This window comes from Chroicocephalus ridibundus, chromosome 4, assembly GCF_963924245.1.
Source record: "Chroicocephalus ridibundus chromosome 4, bChrRid1.1, whole genome shotgun sequence".
NCBI classification, from domain to species: domain Eukaryota; kingdom Metazoa; phylum Chordata; class Aves; order Charadriiformes; family Laridae; genus Chroicocephalus; species Chroicocephalus ridibundus.
Genome location: NC_086287.1, coordinates 82,025,148 through 82,042,353, shown reverse-complemented (window position 1 = coordinate 82,042,353; position 17,206 = coordinate 82,025,148). Strand labels below are relative to the sequence as shown.

At 40.5% G+C, this 17,206-nt stretch overlaps 1 protein-coding gene across 6 annotated transcripts in view; it reads left to right on the top strand.

Annotated features, from left to right (window-relative positions):
- Positions 1-129: 129 nt before the first annotated feature.
- Positions 130-17,206, top strand: part of LOC134515466 (uncharacterized protein F13E9.13, mitochondrial-like) — a 55,192-nt gene continuing 38,115 nt past the window's right edge. For 3 of the 6 annotated variants that reach the window (XM_063334466.1, XM_063334464.1, XM_063334467.1), the window contains exons 1-5: positions 136-253; positions 416-492; positions 1,648-1,730; positions 8,822-9,002; positions 16,559-16,709. In XM_063334466.1, the coding sequence (XP_063190536.1) occupies positions 420-492; positions 1,648-1,730; positions 8,822-9,002; positions 16,559-16,709 (488 nt within the window). In that variant the 5' untranslated portion in view covers positions 136-253; positions 416-419. Of the gene's footprint in view, positions 254-415; positions 493-1,647; positions 1,731-8,821; positions 9,003-16,558; positions 16,710-17,206 lie in introns of all 6 variants that reach the window. The other 3 variants (XM_063334465.1, XM_063334468.1, XM_063334469.1) reach the window with 3 other exon arrangements.

Here is a 17,206-nt window from a genome sequence, read left to right as displayed (position 1 = left end):
CGGGGGCCGGCGGCGGCGCCCGGCCGGGGCGGGGTCTGCGGGGGGCGCGGCGGGGCGCTGCCCGCCGGGCGGCGGCCGGGCCCTGGGGGAGCGGCGCAGGGCGCCGCGGGGCGCGGGAATCCCGTGGCGGGGGACGGCGGGGCGGGGACGGGGACGGGCCGGGGGCGGGGACGGCGTCAGCGACGCGGAAGCGGTGGCGGCGGCGGCGGCGCAGGTGGACACCGGCGGGACGGCGGCGGCGGGGTGAGCTGAGGTGAGGGGAGCGGAGGGGCTGGGCCTCCCAGCCCCGCCTGCGAGCAGGAACGGGCCCAAGCCCGGGTCCGGCCTGTCCGCGGCGGGAGGCGGGCCGCCGCCATGGCTGGCCGTGGCCTGCCCGCCCCACTGACACGCTCCTTCCCTCTCTCCCTCCCCGCAGGGCGATGCGGCTGCCCGGGCTCTTCGGGCGGCTGAAGGCGGCCGTCGTCGGGGTGGTGCATGTGGGAGCGCTGCCAGGTAAGCGGCGGCCGGGCAGGGCCAGCCGGCGGGACTAGGCCCTCCTGCCGCCCGGCCGCGGCCCCCGCAGCCAAGCCCGCTCCCCGGGAAGCCCGTCCCCTCAGCGGTGCCCTCGTGAGGTGCCACGGGGTTGGGCATCTCCCCTTTCTAGAGGTGAAAGAGGCAGGAGATCCTCCATGTAGGGAGCTAGACTAAGAAAACCAGGGTCTGGTGTCGGTGACTCCGCTGCCGTGTTTTAAGAGGCAATGGTTAGGAAATTACGCAAAGGGGCGTTGGGACGGGATAGACGTTGGACTGAGCTCTCGCAGGCCCTGAGATGCAAGAGGAGGCTCAGACAGCGGGCAGGTTTGTTCCACCCGGACCTGCTCACCCTCCTCCCCGGCTCAGGGCAAGCAGAGCTGATTACAGCAGCTGACCTTCCCATTGACCGCATGGTGCCCAGAGATCTTTGTGCTCCACATTTTCCCAGAAGCAGCCTCCAGGCACTATGGCCAGTTTTTCCCACGCTGTGACATCAGGTCATCTAACGACGTTGCCAGAGGGCTCTTGACAGTCCCTGTTTCAGACTCTCGGTGCCTGGCTTTTGGAGCCCAAGTATCGGAAAAGACTTTTGGAGATGATCTTAAGGGAAACTCATTGAACTCCAACAAAACCCACGCGCGTTCATCTCTGCCATGAAGCACTTAAACTGAATATCAGATACAATCAACCTTTTAGATTAGAGTTTAAGATAGCTTTAACTAATTTTAAATTGACTGGTGTTTTGCATAGCTATTCTGCAGACCTAGAGGTCGATCTTGCCATAGGTTGTATTGCACAGAGCATCACTAATACAGGATAAGCTGTAATAAGTACAGGAATAACAAGCTAAGAGCAGACCTGGTACAATAAGAGATTATAGCAGATATTCCTCCAGTTTGTGAATTAGATTTAGAAGCTGAATGGTTACAGCAGATCCGTCAAGTTCAGGTAAGGAAAGAGATGCCACTGAGGGATGTCACAAGGAGACACAGCAGCCTTTTAGCAAGTTTACCCTGTTTCTCCCTATTTCAGTATGCCAATCCCTGTAGTTATCCTGTCTTCCTACCTGAAAGCTATTACTGTTCATGGTTTTGGTTTGTGTGTGCCCTGGGGTAAGCAGAATTATTCTTGCAGGGACACCAAGAAGTTCTCTTCCATTGACCCAGATCATTGATGAAGCTTGTCAAGAGGCATCAGCTTACAAGGATGCTGGAGTTGTAAGTTTCTTCCTATGGCAGCATTTACACTAAGCTGCTTCTGCATAGCCAATATTTTAAATTGAGTCAATGATTCATCAAAAGCATCTTCAATCACACGGTTTAGGAAGATGTTTAAATCCACATCTTTTATTTCAACATAGTAAGTAGACCTTATAGAATACAAAAACTAAGTATCACATGCACCCAAAATAATTGAAAAAGCTTAGATTCAAATCATGCAATTCAAGTTGCTTCAGTTGAATTACCATTAATTTCTAAGAATCAAGTCAATTTAAGGCGGAAAAAAAAAGAAAGGAAAGTTAACTGCAAACCGGATGGTTGCTGGCATTCTAGGTATCTGGCTGTAGAATACTTCATCATCCAGTCTGACAAGCCACTGTATTTTTAGCTCTGTACAACACACTGGTTTCATGAAGTCAGGGAGGAATGCCATGTGCACAGCTGAGGCACTGCATGCATACCTCAGTCAGTTCTAGGCTGCAGGATTGCCCCATGTTTGTGTTTGTACCAAAACACCACAGACTCAGGAACTGGGGGGAAAAAAAAAAAAGCTTAGCCCCCTTTCTGCTTTGTTTAACCCTTCTATCCAAGCCCCCTGGCAGCAAGGATGCCTGCTTTGTGCATCTAGAAGAGAAAGCCCAAAAGGCCAGTCTCGGCCAGAGGCAAGAAGAGGCAGGTACTACTGACTGAATTGCTGTTGGACCTAAAATGGTGTAGTAATCTTCAAGAGTCAGTAGATTTTAACAGGGTGGGTGTCCTTTTGAAAGGTCAGATATGTTTTAAAGATTTCATAGCACATTGTCTTCGGGTGTTGACGTGCTGCTTCTTTGACTTGCCTACATTTTCTGGCATGGTAAGGTGTCCTAATGTCTGAAGTTTGAAAATGTCTTAAATGAACAAGTAGCTCTAAGCAGCTGTTTTCTGCAAAACTTTAATAACAAACCAGTTGAAACCATTTTAGTGGCATAAGTTAGAATGCTACTTTACAGAGTGAACAAAATTGAATATAAGAGCTTAATCTGAATTATAGAAGACCTAGTTCAAAATGCAAGACAAGTCACACAGAGTAGGTTATGGGCAGAGCACTAGTAAGGCTGAATTAGGAAAGAATCCTGAGAACAGAGCTGTTGAAAGGACAGACGGCAGTGCAGAAGAATGATGTTTACACAGGCGGTCTTCAGTGCTCCTGAACCAGATGAGCACGTGCAAGATGTTCACCCAGTTAGAATAATCTCTTAACTGCAAGTTGTACAGAATGAGTACATTTTTTTCCTTTTCATTCTTGTTGAAAGAACAGGTGTGCGATAGCTGTGTTCTGTACTGTGACTTTATATTTTGTCTTTACAGTTACAGTGTCAACATGAGGTATAGTGTGATTTGATCTACATGAGAAGAGTGGCAAGTACTAGTCTCCATCTTCCGGTGTTAGAGGAAGTGGTTACAAAAGTGATCTGTAACTCCTAAAGCCATTGCCCCACATTCCAGTGCTTGTTTACCATTTCTCTTACATACTAATTGCACATTGAAACCTTTAGCAGCAGGGAAAAAACATCAAGTATACCTAAAAGTGAGGGAGGGTACAGAGGCAGTTACTTTCACTGCTGACATGCACAAAGCTGGAACAGTTTTAAGACAAGCTTTAAAATTGGTAGTAACACAAAATTTTAAATTGGGATTTATACTTTATTATCTTTTTAACAGATGTAATGAATTCTGCTATTCCAGGTCTAACTGGTTTACCTTTTCTTCTACTGCATTACTGTCTCTGAACTTTAATATATTTTTAAACCTACCTCTCAGGTAGGCAGATGAGGTGAATGCAGTCATTCCTCTACACATTTGGACAAATACAGGGCTTAAAGTTATGCTTAGTCTTTTTCCTGTAGAAGTCACAAGAAAATCAGTACACATTCCACACCAATCTTTAATCTAAAGGTCTGTACAGCATAGTGTTACAGCAGTATGACAAACAAACCCTTTATTAATGCCATAAAGGTCAGAGATAATGAGGAAAGCTTCCATAGATATCAGTATGGCTGCCTAACACTTTCTGCAATTCACTTGTTTAGTTTTTACTGGTACTTACTGTGAAATGCAAGTATTCATTACAGATACTTCAGGAGCTTCCTGGCTTTTGCACAAAGATCACCACTATTCCAAACTGACTATCCTGCTTCTGTAATAGGAACATATTTGGGTTTCGCCCTCAGTACTCCCAGTGAGTACTTCTAAGCTGTGTGTTTTTCTTGTAGAAGAAGAGCTAGAAACTTAAAGGTTTTTTCCATGGATGTTTCTACTGACAGTCTTTCCAAATGCCGCCTACAGTAGCCTTTAAGAAGATATGTAACCAGCTTGCTGCTACTAGATATTTACATATTGTCTCAAGTTACTTGAATTGGTGTTGACTTTTAAAAATAAAGTATATGGTCTTGCTCACTCAATATGCATTGCACTTGGAAGTAAGTCTTAGTATGTTCAGAAAAAGGTGACTTGTCTGGCACATTAGCAGCTTAACATAATAAATATGAAAGATTTGTGATATTAGAGCACAGTAATGAAAACAAGTGAGTGTTCAGTTAGGAAGCCATCTGTGCTCAAAATGTATATGCTTTGTACTTGTGTGTTGCTAAACAATGAAATTCCCTAAACAAGATTTTATAAGCAGCAAGCTATGAGGCATTATGATCCTTCCAATTTCTATCTGTTTTTGCTTAAGAAAAATGCAAAATATATATTCAAGTTAACTTTTATTCATTCCGTTCAGCCTGGGTGATGCTTACTTTGTAGCCAGAAAATAGAGCACAAGTTGCCTCTGATTTCATTGATAGAGATCACTTTACTACTAGTCCCTGTTATCTAGCTGTAGCCACTTGAGTAGCTCATATTAAAGACAGTTAGAGATACATAAGTAGGACTATTTCTTTAAAAAAAAAAATCCCAAAATTACAGAGCTGCATTGAGTTGCAAATATCATGGTGCTTCTTACCATGCAAAGTTTTAGGTTTGCTTCTTTTCCCATTGATGTCTGTAGAGGCACATTCACGGCTATTCTGATCCTCCTGACCCTTCTTTTGGCTCTGCACCTAGAGAAGGAATTGCTAGTACCTGTTTTACATTGAAGTTTTTAAAAAATTATAAGTTTCAAGCCTATTACTCTTATAGCTACAATGATAGTTGGAATTCAAATTACTTAGAGTTTAATAACAGTTGAGACAGAATAAGCTAGTATTTCTGCATAGAAACACACAGGTAGTTATCACTTCAATTACAGAAATTAACATTTCAAATCTTAGCTATATTGCAGTAGAACAAAACAGTAGGCAACCCTCCCCACAACTACTGCCTATGGTATATGCAGGAAAACATAAGATATGTACTTATCTATATTAAGGCCCTAATCTCATGCTCTAGAGGTAGAGTTTTTAAAGGAATTGCTCAGAAGCTGTGCCTAGACACAGCAAATAAATGCTCTACAAAGGCACTTGATTTCCTTTATAAGGGGCACATGACTGTGGTGGGGGAAAGGTTGTAATTGTCCTGGTGCATACCTGAGCTTGTAGAATAATGGGTATGGTACAAAAAGCCCCTTTCTTCCTGTAGGAAAGAGTAGTTGCTTTGAGCTTGCAAAGCTTTATATTGGTATGTATGTGTTTGTAGGTAAAGCCTTTCTGTTGGGGAAAACACTGGGGTTAAAGATGCCCAAGGTAAAAGTTACATTAGGTAGATGCTGAGTTAAAGCTTGTATGATTGTTATACCTGTTGTGGTTTTTAGTTTTGTGACTATTTTTGAGGCTTTTCTACTGTGATATATGTGCATGCAGCTGAAGTGTTTTAAGAGGTCATTTCTATAAGTGGAGTAAAGCAAAGGAAATTATTTTTCTATATAATCAGAGAGCTATTTAAATGACCTATTTTCTAGTAGCTAACTGTGATACAAGAGGCACTTTGCACATATGTAGCACTTCAGAAGTCATTCAAAGTAAAAAGGAAATATATTGTTTGAGAATTACTTGTAATAAGGCTATTATATAGAAGCAACACTTAAATCATCTTAATGCTCAATGGAAAAGGAACGCAAAAGGTATGTGCTAGAGTTTTATCTCATACTATCTAAATAAATTCTGCTTTGGAGGGTGTAATACAGTAGCTGTACCCATAGACTTCTGAACTATAAGCTTAAGTTCCAAGAACTTTAATTTAGCATAACTGTTTTCTTTCCACCATTTTAATTAGCTGTCTGATAGTACTGAAGTCTGTTTTACATACATATCAATTCAGTAAACACAGAAATCTGTGGTGTTATATTTTTATATAAAATATGAAAGAAAGCTTTGAGTTAATGCATCTGTAATTCAGCTCTCTGTATTGCAGAACATATGTTGTTCTTTTTTAATTAAACAAAACATAATATGCAAAAGAACATAGTCTATCGGATGGTACTAAAAGAATAACACATTATTAAAATAACACCAAAAATATTCACTGTAACTGTGGACCTTGAGGCCATAGAAAGAGACAACTGCTGAAAAGTGAATATAGTAAGTTTAAGGCAAAAGAGGGAAATGTTGGAACTCTCCCATATGCCTGCATTTTGAACTAGAATTCAATCAGATACTTCTTATGCACACTAGTGTGGCTAGGGTTTTTAATTAATTTTTAAATGAATTAATTCATTAATGTATCTAATGGAATAACTTGCTTTATGCAAATCCTGAGCTGTCAAAGTAGTAGCAACTCACGTAAAGCTCAGTTTCACTGCAGAATTCCTGTGGAATTCTGACAGCCCGTTCTCCTGCTTTTTCAGCTACTAGCGTGGCTCTTCATGAGCTGGTCATCTGAAGGCCCCGTTCCCAGATGCTTTTCTTCATGTGTGTCTGTTGAGGGGGATTTTTGACTGCCTGAAAGCCGGGGCTTCTGGTTTGCAGATCTGAGATCCTTGCCCTTATGTTAAGCTTGGGGTTTCCAAGACATCCAGGGTTTGGTGAAGTCTGCGAAGTAGAGCGTTCTTGAGCCAGGGACCAAGGGCTTCCAGGTTTTGTGGCCTCAAGGAATTACCTGGGTTTGAGTGTACATTGCAGTTCTTGCGTTTGTTTTGTTAAAACATTACAGTTCCACATTAATCCTTTTGTTCCATACTACTACGGACAAACTTTGCATTCTTGCTTAGACAGACCTAATATATTGATGTGTACAGAGGGCAAAAGGCTAAGGGTTGGTACCACAAAGGATTCAGTAGTTGTGCCTGAGGTACAAGACCATTTGGTCAGTTCAGGTTTGTTGGAACAGTCCTGACATCATTCCAGAGAAACTGACTAAAAGTTTGTGATTTTTTTTTTATTATTTTTTTTTCGTGCTGTGGGTTTTTTGAGGACTGGTTTGTTATATGGCTGCCTCCCATCATGGGTAGAGAAGTGTGGATGTTAAATCATACATTGAATTGGACATAGAAATAAAATCAAGGGCAGATGTTTTGGTTATTTGTCATATCTGGTTTTCCTTTGCCTGGTTGAGGTTTTCTTGGACTGGAACTCTGTAATTAAGTATGCTGATGAATGGCACCAAATAGCACATAGGTCTAATGTTGGGTGTTCATAATATTAGATCACTTTTTTCCGTTAATAGGTTGTGTCCTCTTGTTTTTAAGGTAGCATGTATTTTGTGCATTTAAATACTCAGCTGTAAGTCATTTGGTAAAGGCAGCTGTATGCTGGTGCACAGAACATGTGTGGGTCCTGTGCTTGCACTGACCATATTGTTCCACTGGATTATTTCCATTCTGTTTTCCCCATCCTCCATGTTAGGTGTTCATTTATGATGTCTGTGGCTTAGCCTATAATTCAGCCATTAAATGCTGACTGCATTTTATATACTGTCTTATCTTTTACTGCCAAAAGGGCTTCTACACTACAACAAAGATTAAAGAAGCGTTACACATGAAAGTTTTTTTTAAAAGGAAACCTTCTTTTTACCCCCTTCCTGATTTTCTAGGTTATTATCAACCAAACTTCTTTGTTTAATCTCTACTTGTATTTTTTTCCCCAATTGTTCTTCTTTCTATTCTGGTTCAGTTACAATATCTTTGAAATATAAAGCTCTCATTTTAAAGGATTAAGATGTGTGATAGAACTCCAGAGGGAATGGAATTTATTTTCTATATACACAATTAATTTGTCTATTAAACTTTTGTATTTTTAGACAGAAGCAGGTGAGAAATTTCTAGCTTCTTTTAACATTTTCACTGCAAATGCAAAACATCAGGCTTGAAATATGTTTCATGGCTATACTTCTACTCTTTGTTGTTAGACCTTGCCAAAATTATATATAATTTATAGTTGTTGAAAACTTTCTGGTATGTACTATACAATGATTGGAAAAGTACAGGGTACCAGATAGTATACAAAGATTTTTAATAAATTGCATAAATTATATCAGCAGAGTATTTTATCATCACTCCATTGTTTGCTAAGAGTATGTCTGCGTGGAGTGAGAGGTACAGTAGATAATAAATAGCATTATCTTCCTTCAAGTAATTCTGAGTCCAGAATGGGAGAAATGTCAATAATTAATACTATGGTATTAGGCACACTGCAAATAGGCACAATAATAGTCAAACAAAAAGTTCCTTTATTTATCCAAAATAACACTTATTTTCTGACATTAATTGAATTGAAAATTTCCTTGATTATCTCTAAATCCTCCATTATCCAAACATACTCAATATCCTATATTCCACTTGGATAATTGAAGTTTGACTTTATGCTATTTTTAATGAGGTATAGGATTTAACTCATTCGCCTATAGTTCACATTTTAGGATGGATCAAAGAAACCAAACTGATGAATGTATAGCTAAAATCACATTTATTTCTCTTCATGACTTCCCTGCAAATACTGTGCTGTTGATGAAAGCACTTTTATAAGTGGTTGTATGCATCAACACAATTTACTGTGGATCCTCCTTCCTTTGAAGGAAAACCTTTAAACTCGTCTGTCTTTTAATACAGAAGAGCGTAATGGTAAACTAGCTGTGTTTTTTTTAAGTTCCTTTTTTCCCAGTTTAATCATATTTCTTTATAATAATTTCCGCAGGATGGCTTGATAGTAGAAAACATGCATGATCTTCCTTACACGGTGTGTCCTGGGCCTGAAGTGACGGCAGCGATGACAGTCATTAGCGCCGCGGTGAGACGAACCTGTCCCCATCTTGCGCTGGGTGTCCAGATCCTGTGCGCTGCAAACCAACAGGCGATAGCCGTTGCTCTTGCTGCAGGTAATAGAAATGACTCATCGGTTATTACCGTTGTTTGCTATGGCATTTACTCTCTGCAAATTGTGCATTGTACTAACATAGATACTATGAAAAATGAGACATGAAAAGCTCACTGTACCCTGAAAAAGCAGAAATTAGATTTTGAGGAAGATGCCTGCTTGATTATAATAGATGATACTTGCATACTGCTTCAGTTGGAGGCAGCTAAAAATCCCAAGGCTGCTGCTGCAGCTTTCTATGTGAAACCTGTCTAAATATAATGATTAGTTTAAACCTACTCATGTCTAAAAGCCACCTTTGGTGTAACTCTATTTACTTCAGTTAAATTATATTTGAGGATCAGTTTAACCCACTGTGGTTAAGCATCCTGTTTCAGCATCTAATTATATGTTGTTGCTACTACTGTTATCCATTAAAACTAAGTTTTCATTGCCTTTTTTTAATGAATGGATGGAACGAAGCTTTTTATATAATAACAAAAAATAGAGTGTACAGCTAGCCAAACTACTTAAGATTAAATTGCATTTGGGGGAATTAAATATAAATTAATCTATCTTTATTGCATGAATCCTAGACTTGCTAACCTTTCTGCTCCTACTGCTTGCTGAAGCAATTTTAGTTTTTCCATATGTAAAGTTCCATGATTTGAAGATGGAGACTGGTTTAATGCGGAAGGCTTGTACTTCCTAAATATTTCATAAATTGAGGGTTAATGCCTGTTGTTGCCCAAATTGTATATGTGATTACAGTAAGGTTGCACATTTTTGAATGTACAAAATTTATAAACAGGCGGAATTTTGTAAGAATGCAAAACTAAAAGATGCTAGTGTTAATTGAAAACCATACTTCAGGTAAAATAATGCAGGCTAACTTATCTGCGGTGGCAGTTTTAATTATGTTGAATATGTTCTAAAAGTCTTAAATTCCTTTTTTCTGGGGGAATACTTGTTAGTAGATGTGTTTTGAACTCAGATTTGTTTTGAGTGTTTTAAAATCAGAAGTTGCCATTTTCAAGGTATCTAGCTACTTGACAAACTGACAAAACCTAATTTTTATTGCTGCAGTAGAACCTATATGAAAACCTAAAATAAAAATCCTACCAGAATCCAGTTTTAGTTTTTAGGGTTTGTATGCACGTGGGATATTTGAGGTACATAGACATTTGCAAATGTATTTACACATCTTATTTTTTAAAAGCAGTAGTCAAACCGTTGGTGAGTTATACATCCTTTTAGGAGCAAAATTGATCACTAAGGGATATAGTGTGGGAATAATGTATTTCTCTTACTTCTCAGCTCTTACTTCTCAGCAATTATTAGTGAGGGAGAGAATTCCTGGAGGGCTTGGGTTTTGCTCAGCTCTACTACCGTTCTGCACTATTTGCCCTGTAACTGGAGAACACCAGCTAGGAAGGGCCTGTGTTTAATGCATTTCATTGCACTTCTCTAAAAATGGTTGTCTTGAGTTCACTGAACAGAAAAGCAAAAAGAAAATCACTTTAAGCAAAACCATAGAAGAGTGAGTGCTACTGTGTAGGTAGCAAAACTTTGAGTAGTTTTTCTGTAGCAACTTAGTAGTGACTTTAATGTCAATATAGTTTTAATAGGTAGCTATTAATAAAGCAGGCCCTGTATGCTTCCGCTACAAAAAATTGCTGAAGGTGGTTTAGCTAAAAAGCATACGTAGCATCTCCTGCTACTATGCAGTCATTTCATTTTCCCTGTGGAAACTCCTATCTTTGGTAGAAATAATGGTTCTGAAAAGAACTGCACTGGGAAATAGTGAGTGTTCTCTAGGTGAAAGTAGTGATTTTATTTTGTAAAGGGGGAAAAAGTCAGCAGGTTTACAGTGTGACTAGAAGGAGCTCAACATCAGCAACATGTGGTTGTGCTAATAAGCATGTTGTGGGTAGGCAAATAGTAACAGATGAAACTACTGAGTTTTCTTAGCATATTGACAAGGTACTGGATAAACCTGAAAATAACAGTAATAAAGGGATGAGGCATCTGAGAAGGCTGAGAATTTTTAAAACTTATTTTGGTTCTTTAGGAAATATTTATTTATTCAGTTAGTCACCTAAAGGAAGGAATGCCAGCGAAACAGTTCGTGCTGGGTGCTTCAGCAAAGGTATGGGGCAGCGGTAGGAAAACAGTGGCGGATCTTGAGGAAAAAGGGAAGCGCTGTGTCTCCACGCTTCTGACAGAAACAACCAGTTCCTCATGTTATCAAAAAACTACTGAGCCAAAACAGTTGTTGTCAACATCCTCCCAGCTCCAAAAGGTTATTGCAGACTGTTAGAGCAGTGCTGAATGCTCTTGGTTCAAGGCGCCGGCAGGTCCACCACAGGGGGCTGAAGGAGGTGGTTGCCCAAGGGCAGGTCACGGCATCCTCCTGCCCTGGGCCTCTCTGCAGGGCATGTGTTCCTCCTCCATCTGCCCCACAAACCAGCGTCACTGCCTCTGATCTTTGCTTTCGCTTTCCCTCTGCTCCTAAGGGCAGATATGAAAATGTTCGCCCACTCAAAAATCAGTGTAATTATATAGACAAATAGCAGGGGGAGATGCATGTCACACCTTTCTTTAATATTAAAGCCCTCTGGTCAACTTTTATACTCTTCCACATTCAGTGGAATCCCTATGTAGGTCCCTAAGGAACCATAGACCACAAAACATAGAGACAATACAGAATAGTACAGTTTTGTATTTATACTTTTGACTGGAAGCATCTTAATATCAAATACTTATTCTCAGAAAAACAACCCTTCTTAATAGTTCATTTTAATGACATCCTCTAAAGACTGTATTATCTTCCTTTTTTCCTAAAATGCTCTTTGTGGAGAAGCAAGTCAGAATTTGTTTGGTAGGGTTATTTTTCAATGGGTTCATTATTAACAGGTGTACCATGTGTTTTTTAGAGGTGTATAATTTCCTGTTTGTAGTTTCTGATTTAATTAACTGCATCTGCTTGAGGTTGAAACAGAATGATGTATATAAGCAGGTCCTATGAGCATTTGTAGAGGAGGTAAAAATAGATATGCTCCCTTATCTATTTTTGTTTAGCAAATATTACTGGTTATCATTTCTCAGTGCTCAGGAATGTCCGCAATATGTTCACTAAGTCTGGGTCAGATTTAGGCATAGCTTTTGGTTTTCCATACTTATTTATCAGTGTGTCTTGTTTCCTGAAGTTAACCATTGTGTTAATTTCATGTACTCAGTGTTGTTTGTTGTTGATCTACTTGCAAATTACATGGCTTTTCTTTTACTGAAAGTTTGCTAATTGATATTAGAGGGGACTGTTGTGTCTAAAGGAATTGCCCAAAAGCCCTCAGCTGCTATTTCTGTTTTGCCTTGCCTTAGTGAGATGTTCTGCTTGGCTCTAATCTATCAGTGTAGGTCTTTGCAGAGGAGATGCAGGGCCTTTATAAAACAGGGAGTACATGCTGGTGATACTCCCTTTATTTTGCACATTCTGCATGCTCTCCATTACCGATATGTAGCAGTGATTGAGCAGAAATAAATAACTGGCCCATCATTAACCGAATGGAGACAAAGCGAATGGTGAGAAGAGGTATTTCAAGAAATACTGCTGTTGTGGAATATTGGCCTGGCCATCTGCTAGTCTTTGAGGCATAAAACAGTCACCATAGCTATATCTCTGTAGTGATGCACAGGAGCACTTTAGATATTCCGGGTACCCTTCCCTGCTGTACCTTGACTCCACGGGATGGAAAACCCGAGCACATGGGCCAGAGGCAAGTTATGATCTTCTCTTATGGCCAGAGCTTCAGTCTGGGTGCCTGAGAGCAAGGACTGTAGGGTCTACTGCAGAGTGCAGCTTCCCCACACCCAGGTGAGCCTGTGTTACACTCGTCATGAATCAGGACTCAGTTTTTAAGTTTATCTTCTCTCATCTCATAAATTTAGAATAGAATAGTTCAGTTGGAAAGGACTTAAAATAATCATCTAAGTCCAACTGCTTCTCCACCTGACTGTGAAACTGCCCTTTTTTTTGCATTAAGGATGATGTTACTGAAATCCCATTCCTGAATTAGTCTTCATCAATGATAATGACACAGTTGGTAGCTGATTAAGTGAGGCTTCATATCAGAGGATATCCCAGGTACCCAGATATCTCCATGTCTTCTATAAATGCAGCTTTGCTGTGTGAGACCATTCCTTTCCCTCAGCCACCAGCAGAGATATCCTCCACAGGAATTCACTTGCTACAGCCCACGATACTGTTTAAGGTGGGGTATAATGGGGCAGAATTGTATCCTGCTTTTTTGTTTTTCTTTTTAACCGCCCCCATGCTAATGCTGTGGCGGGGGAGGCAGCTAAGCTGAGAACTGCAGCGGGGGAGCATCTGCAGGTGCTGTGGAAGAAGGCAGTGGGTGCTGTGGACTGTGCTGGAGACGCTTCTCCCAGGCCTGCAATTCATGCTGAGCATGGAAGGAGCTGCTGCAAGACGATGTCCTGAGTAGTAAAAGGTCTTTGCAGCTTGGAGACTGTATGCCTCTAGCATCAATAGCAGGCAAAGTCAATACTCCTCTGAGTTTCCATTTTCAGCACAAAATCAGTCTTTCAGATTCTTTTTGAATTAGGAAGGCAAGAAGAGCTGAGAGCCAGGATTTACTGCACGTATAAAACAAGATAACTTTAGTGGTGGTATCTGCAGCATCTTGCCTCTGTGTAAAGGCAAAGGTTTTTGCCTGAAGTCTAAACTTCAGCAGCAACCAGGAGCTGCTGCCTTGCAGAGGCCGGATCCCATTTCTGTGAAAGCAGTAAATCCAGCTTCCAGCTCCATTTGACTTTATAACTCAAGGAAGGAACGTGTCTGAGAAGGGGCTTCTCAATTACGTCCGATTCACCGTTTTGTGGTGTTAAAAATGCAGTAACAGGCACATTTGCAGCATTCAAGATGGATAAATAAAAGTACTATTTCCTCCATCAATTCAGTTTTGCAATATTTTCTCGCCCAGCAGAAGTGTTTGTCTGTCATTTTTTTCCTTATAATCATAAATTATCATGTGAAGGAAAAAATATACAATTGATAGACCTCCACAGCTGTTTAAGTTAAGCTGTTTAATTAGAATTAAAGTGGAGTAACACTAACTTTGGAAGAAGAGACAAGTGCTAGTTCCTTGCACAGGCCCTGCAGAGGCTGGTTACTTGATTCCATGTTCTCAATATAGTCTTGCAGTTCTGTTTATTAGGTTTCGTTGGAAATTTCCTGTTCTTGTTTTCCAGTCAGATTACGATTATTTTTTTTTTTTGTTCCCATATAAGTCAGAAATGGGACTGCCTATTAACTATTCAACGGCTATTACTTTTCAACTAGCCAAATGTGAAAGTAAGCAATAGTATCATTCTCACAATTTTATGAGCGTAAAAATGAATTCATTAGCGGAATCTGATTATGGCTTCATAAAACAGAAGGGTAATGATTTGGTGCCTGCACCTATTACAGTTGCTTAAAATTTGTATTTTTGTAGCCCCCAAAAACCCAGATAGAGATTGCAGCCTTGTTAAACTAAGTATAATCCTAATGTTGAGCAGAAAGTCTTAAGTTATTAAGTTAAGGAAGTGCAAACCAAGCATCAACAAACAACTTACAAGCAGTGACTTCAGTAAATGAAATTACTCAATGAATAGCCCCTGTCCTGAGTTAGACATCATGATTGCTGTGAAAATGTAACATATCTCTAGACTCATCAGTAGTCTTATGATTAGAGGAGAAGTAATTTTTTCTTATTTAACTCTGAATTGTGCTGTAAACTTGGGTGATTATAATAGAACCTGCAGCTTTTGTTCCTAGAGGCAGAAGTCTCAGTCTAGCTATTTGCACTGTTAATTACCCAATGTCTGCTAGCACCCGTAGTGGTGTTGGTGGCACACTCTTGGCTTTGGATCCTGAGAATACTCCATGCTTTTCACCTGCTAATCTGAAGGCCCAGGACAGCTCGCGTTTGATTTGGCATCCATCTGCGATGTTTCTTGTTAGCCGCAGCCTGTGTTGCTAAGCAATACAGGCTCTTCTCTATCAGGCGTAAGCTTTTGTTTCTGCAACTTCAGGGCTTTCGGAATGAAACTGAAATTTTAGAATAAACAGACACCTTGTTGTTTGGTAAATAGATTTTAAAGATCGTTTATGTTTATATTTGAAATTTGCTAAGGTGAGGCCGCTGTTGCCTAAATGGTTCTCTGGTGGGTGGGATTGCATTCTTGATGGCTGCTTTCACATGCACTGGTTTCCCTGGTATGATGTCAGCTCTAATCAAATGTGCAGCAGACTCCAAAGCTGGAGCAGCAGTAGAGCTTCGGAAGGGTTTGGAAAAGACCTCTAAAGCAAACTGGAAGAACAGCAAAAGCCGCACAAGATGAGTGCGGAGCTTTTAAACGTATGTTAAGTGACAGGTGAAATAAACTTCAAGGCTATGAAGGACTGGAGACAAGAGGGGCATACAATAAGTGAGTCAGAATTCAATCTTGTCCCTCACAGCTTATTACACCATGGCCCAAGGCTTCAGTATTTCAATGCAGAGATATTTCAAGGCTGTGTAGGGGGTCCCTGAGAGCAGATGAATGGCCTGTGTGAAGTCATTGCTATTCATATCTTTCTCTAAAGCATCCATCCCACAAAACCTTCCTAGTGCAAAAAATGAATGAATATGGTGGAGACCGTGTTACTAAGACATGGTAGAGTTAATGGTTGGACTAAGTTCGGAGTAGAGTGGAAAATGTTTCACTCTTCCCAAAGCTTATATTTTTGTACCTTTGGCACAGTTTTAGAAGTAATCTGTTGATGTGGTACTGTGGTGACGTGGTGGTAGGAAATGCAAGTTACGTTCAGATGGAGAGTCAAACAGGTTGTATATAATGTGTTGCAGGCTGTGTTTTCTTGCCTAATTTCCTAGAGAAAGAAGACTTAATGCTATTCCTCTGTCTGTGTCCATGTCCCTGATGTTTTTTGACCTGATGGCCAACTTCAGGCATGTTTAACTTCAGGCATCCAAGGGGAACAGATGTTGGGAAAGAAGTAATACAATGAAAGAGTACCTGGAAAGAGGGGAAGGGCCCAAGTTAATGACCCTTTTTGGAGAGAAGACACATCGTTAGGGCAAAGGAGCTGTGTTTTGACCTACCTGCTCCTCCATCGGCATGTGCCCACCTGCAGGTCATGGCAAGAGGCAGGGCAGGGTGTGCAGCTGCCTGTTTGGAGGCACACAGCAATAAACTTGATAGGGACTGGGAAGGAGAAGGGAACCATGGGTATAGAGCCCACCAGTTTGCTCCCTATGGGAGAGGCAGGAGTTGAAGGACGGAAGATGGCAAGAAGAAGTCAGAGAGAATATGGGTGAAAATAAAGAATGAAAAACTTAAATATGTGGAAAAGCAAGGTTGCTTAGTCGTAGAGCATATGGAACAACCTGTGTTGGGATCACATACGAGGGGCAGAAAGGTGGGGATTTATTTGTCTTTAGTGTTTCTGCTTTTTTCAGTCTTCAGTTTTACCGAAAATATTGCAAATATCTTTTTTTTTTTTTTTTTTTTCAGGTCTTGATTTTATCCGGGCTGAAGGGTTTGTGTTTTCTCATGTTGCTGATGAAGGGATTATAAATGCCTGTGCAGGTGACCTGCTACGATACAGAAAACAAGTTGGAGCAGAGAACATTCAGATTTTTGCTGATATTAAAAAGAAACATAGGTAAATGCAAGCAATATTTTATGTAAATATGAATGTAATAATGATCTTATATTTTTCTCCATTTTCTGATATTATTTTTTTCAATGCCTATTTAGTGTCAGGAAAGTTAATGATATAGGGAGAACTTCGTTGTTCAAGCAAGGTCTTGCAGTGCTATTAGGGGATAAGTTTAAAAATAAATTTGCACCTGTAAGCTGCAGGTTGCTGCATCTGTGGAGTTTGCAGTTGTTTAACCTTCAGGATTTATAAATGCAGACTAAAAGTTTTGCATCTGGTGTCAGGTGAGATTTTTCTATACTTGTGCATGTGCCTATTGCGTTTAAAGAAATTTTGTTTCTGGAGGCTAGGCATCCAAGGTTATTTCTAGTTATGCAAGCAGTTGCTATATAAAAGCATCCAAATCATAATATTTTGGCATTGTAAAAGCTATTCTCTTTTTTCTCCTTCCTGCCAAATAGTACTGATTTCTTCTAAAATCAGCGCTGTCTATGTACGGA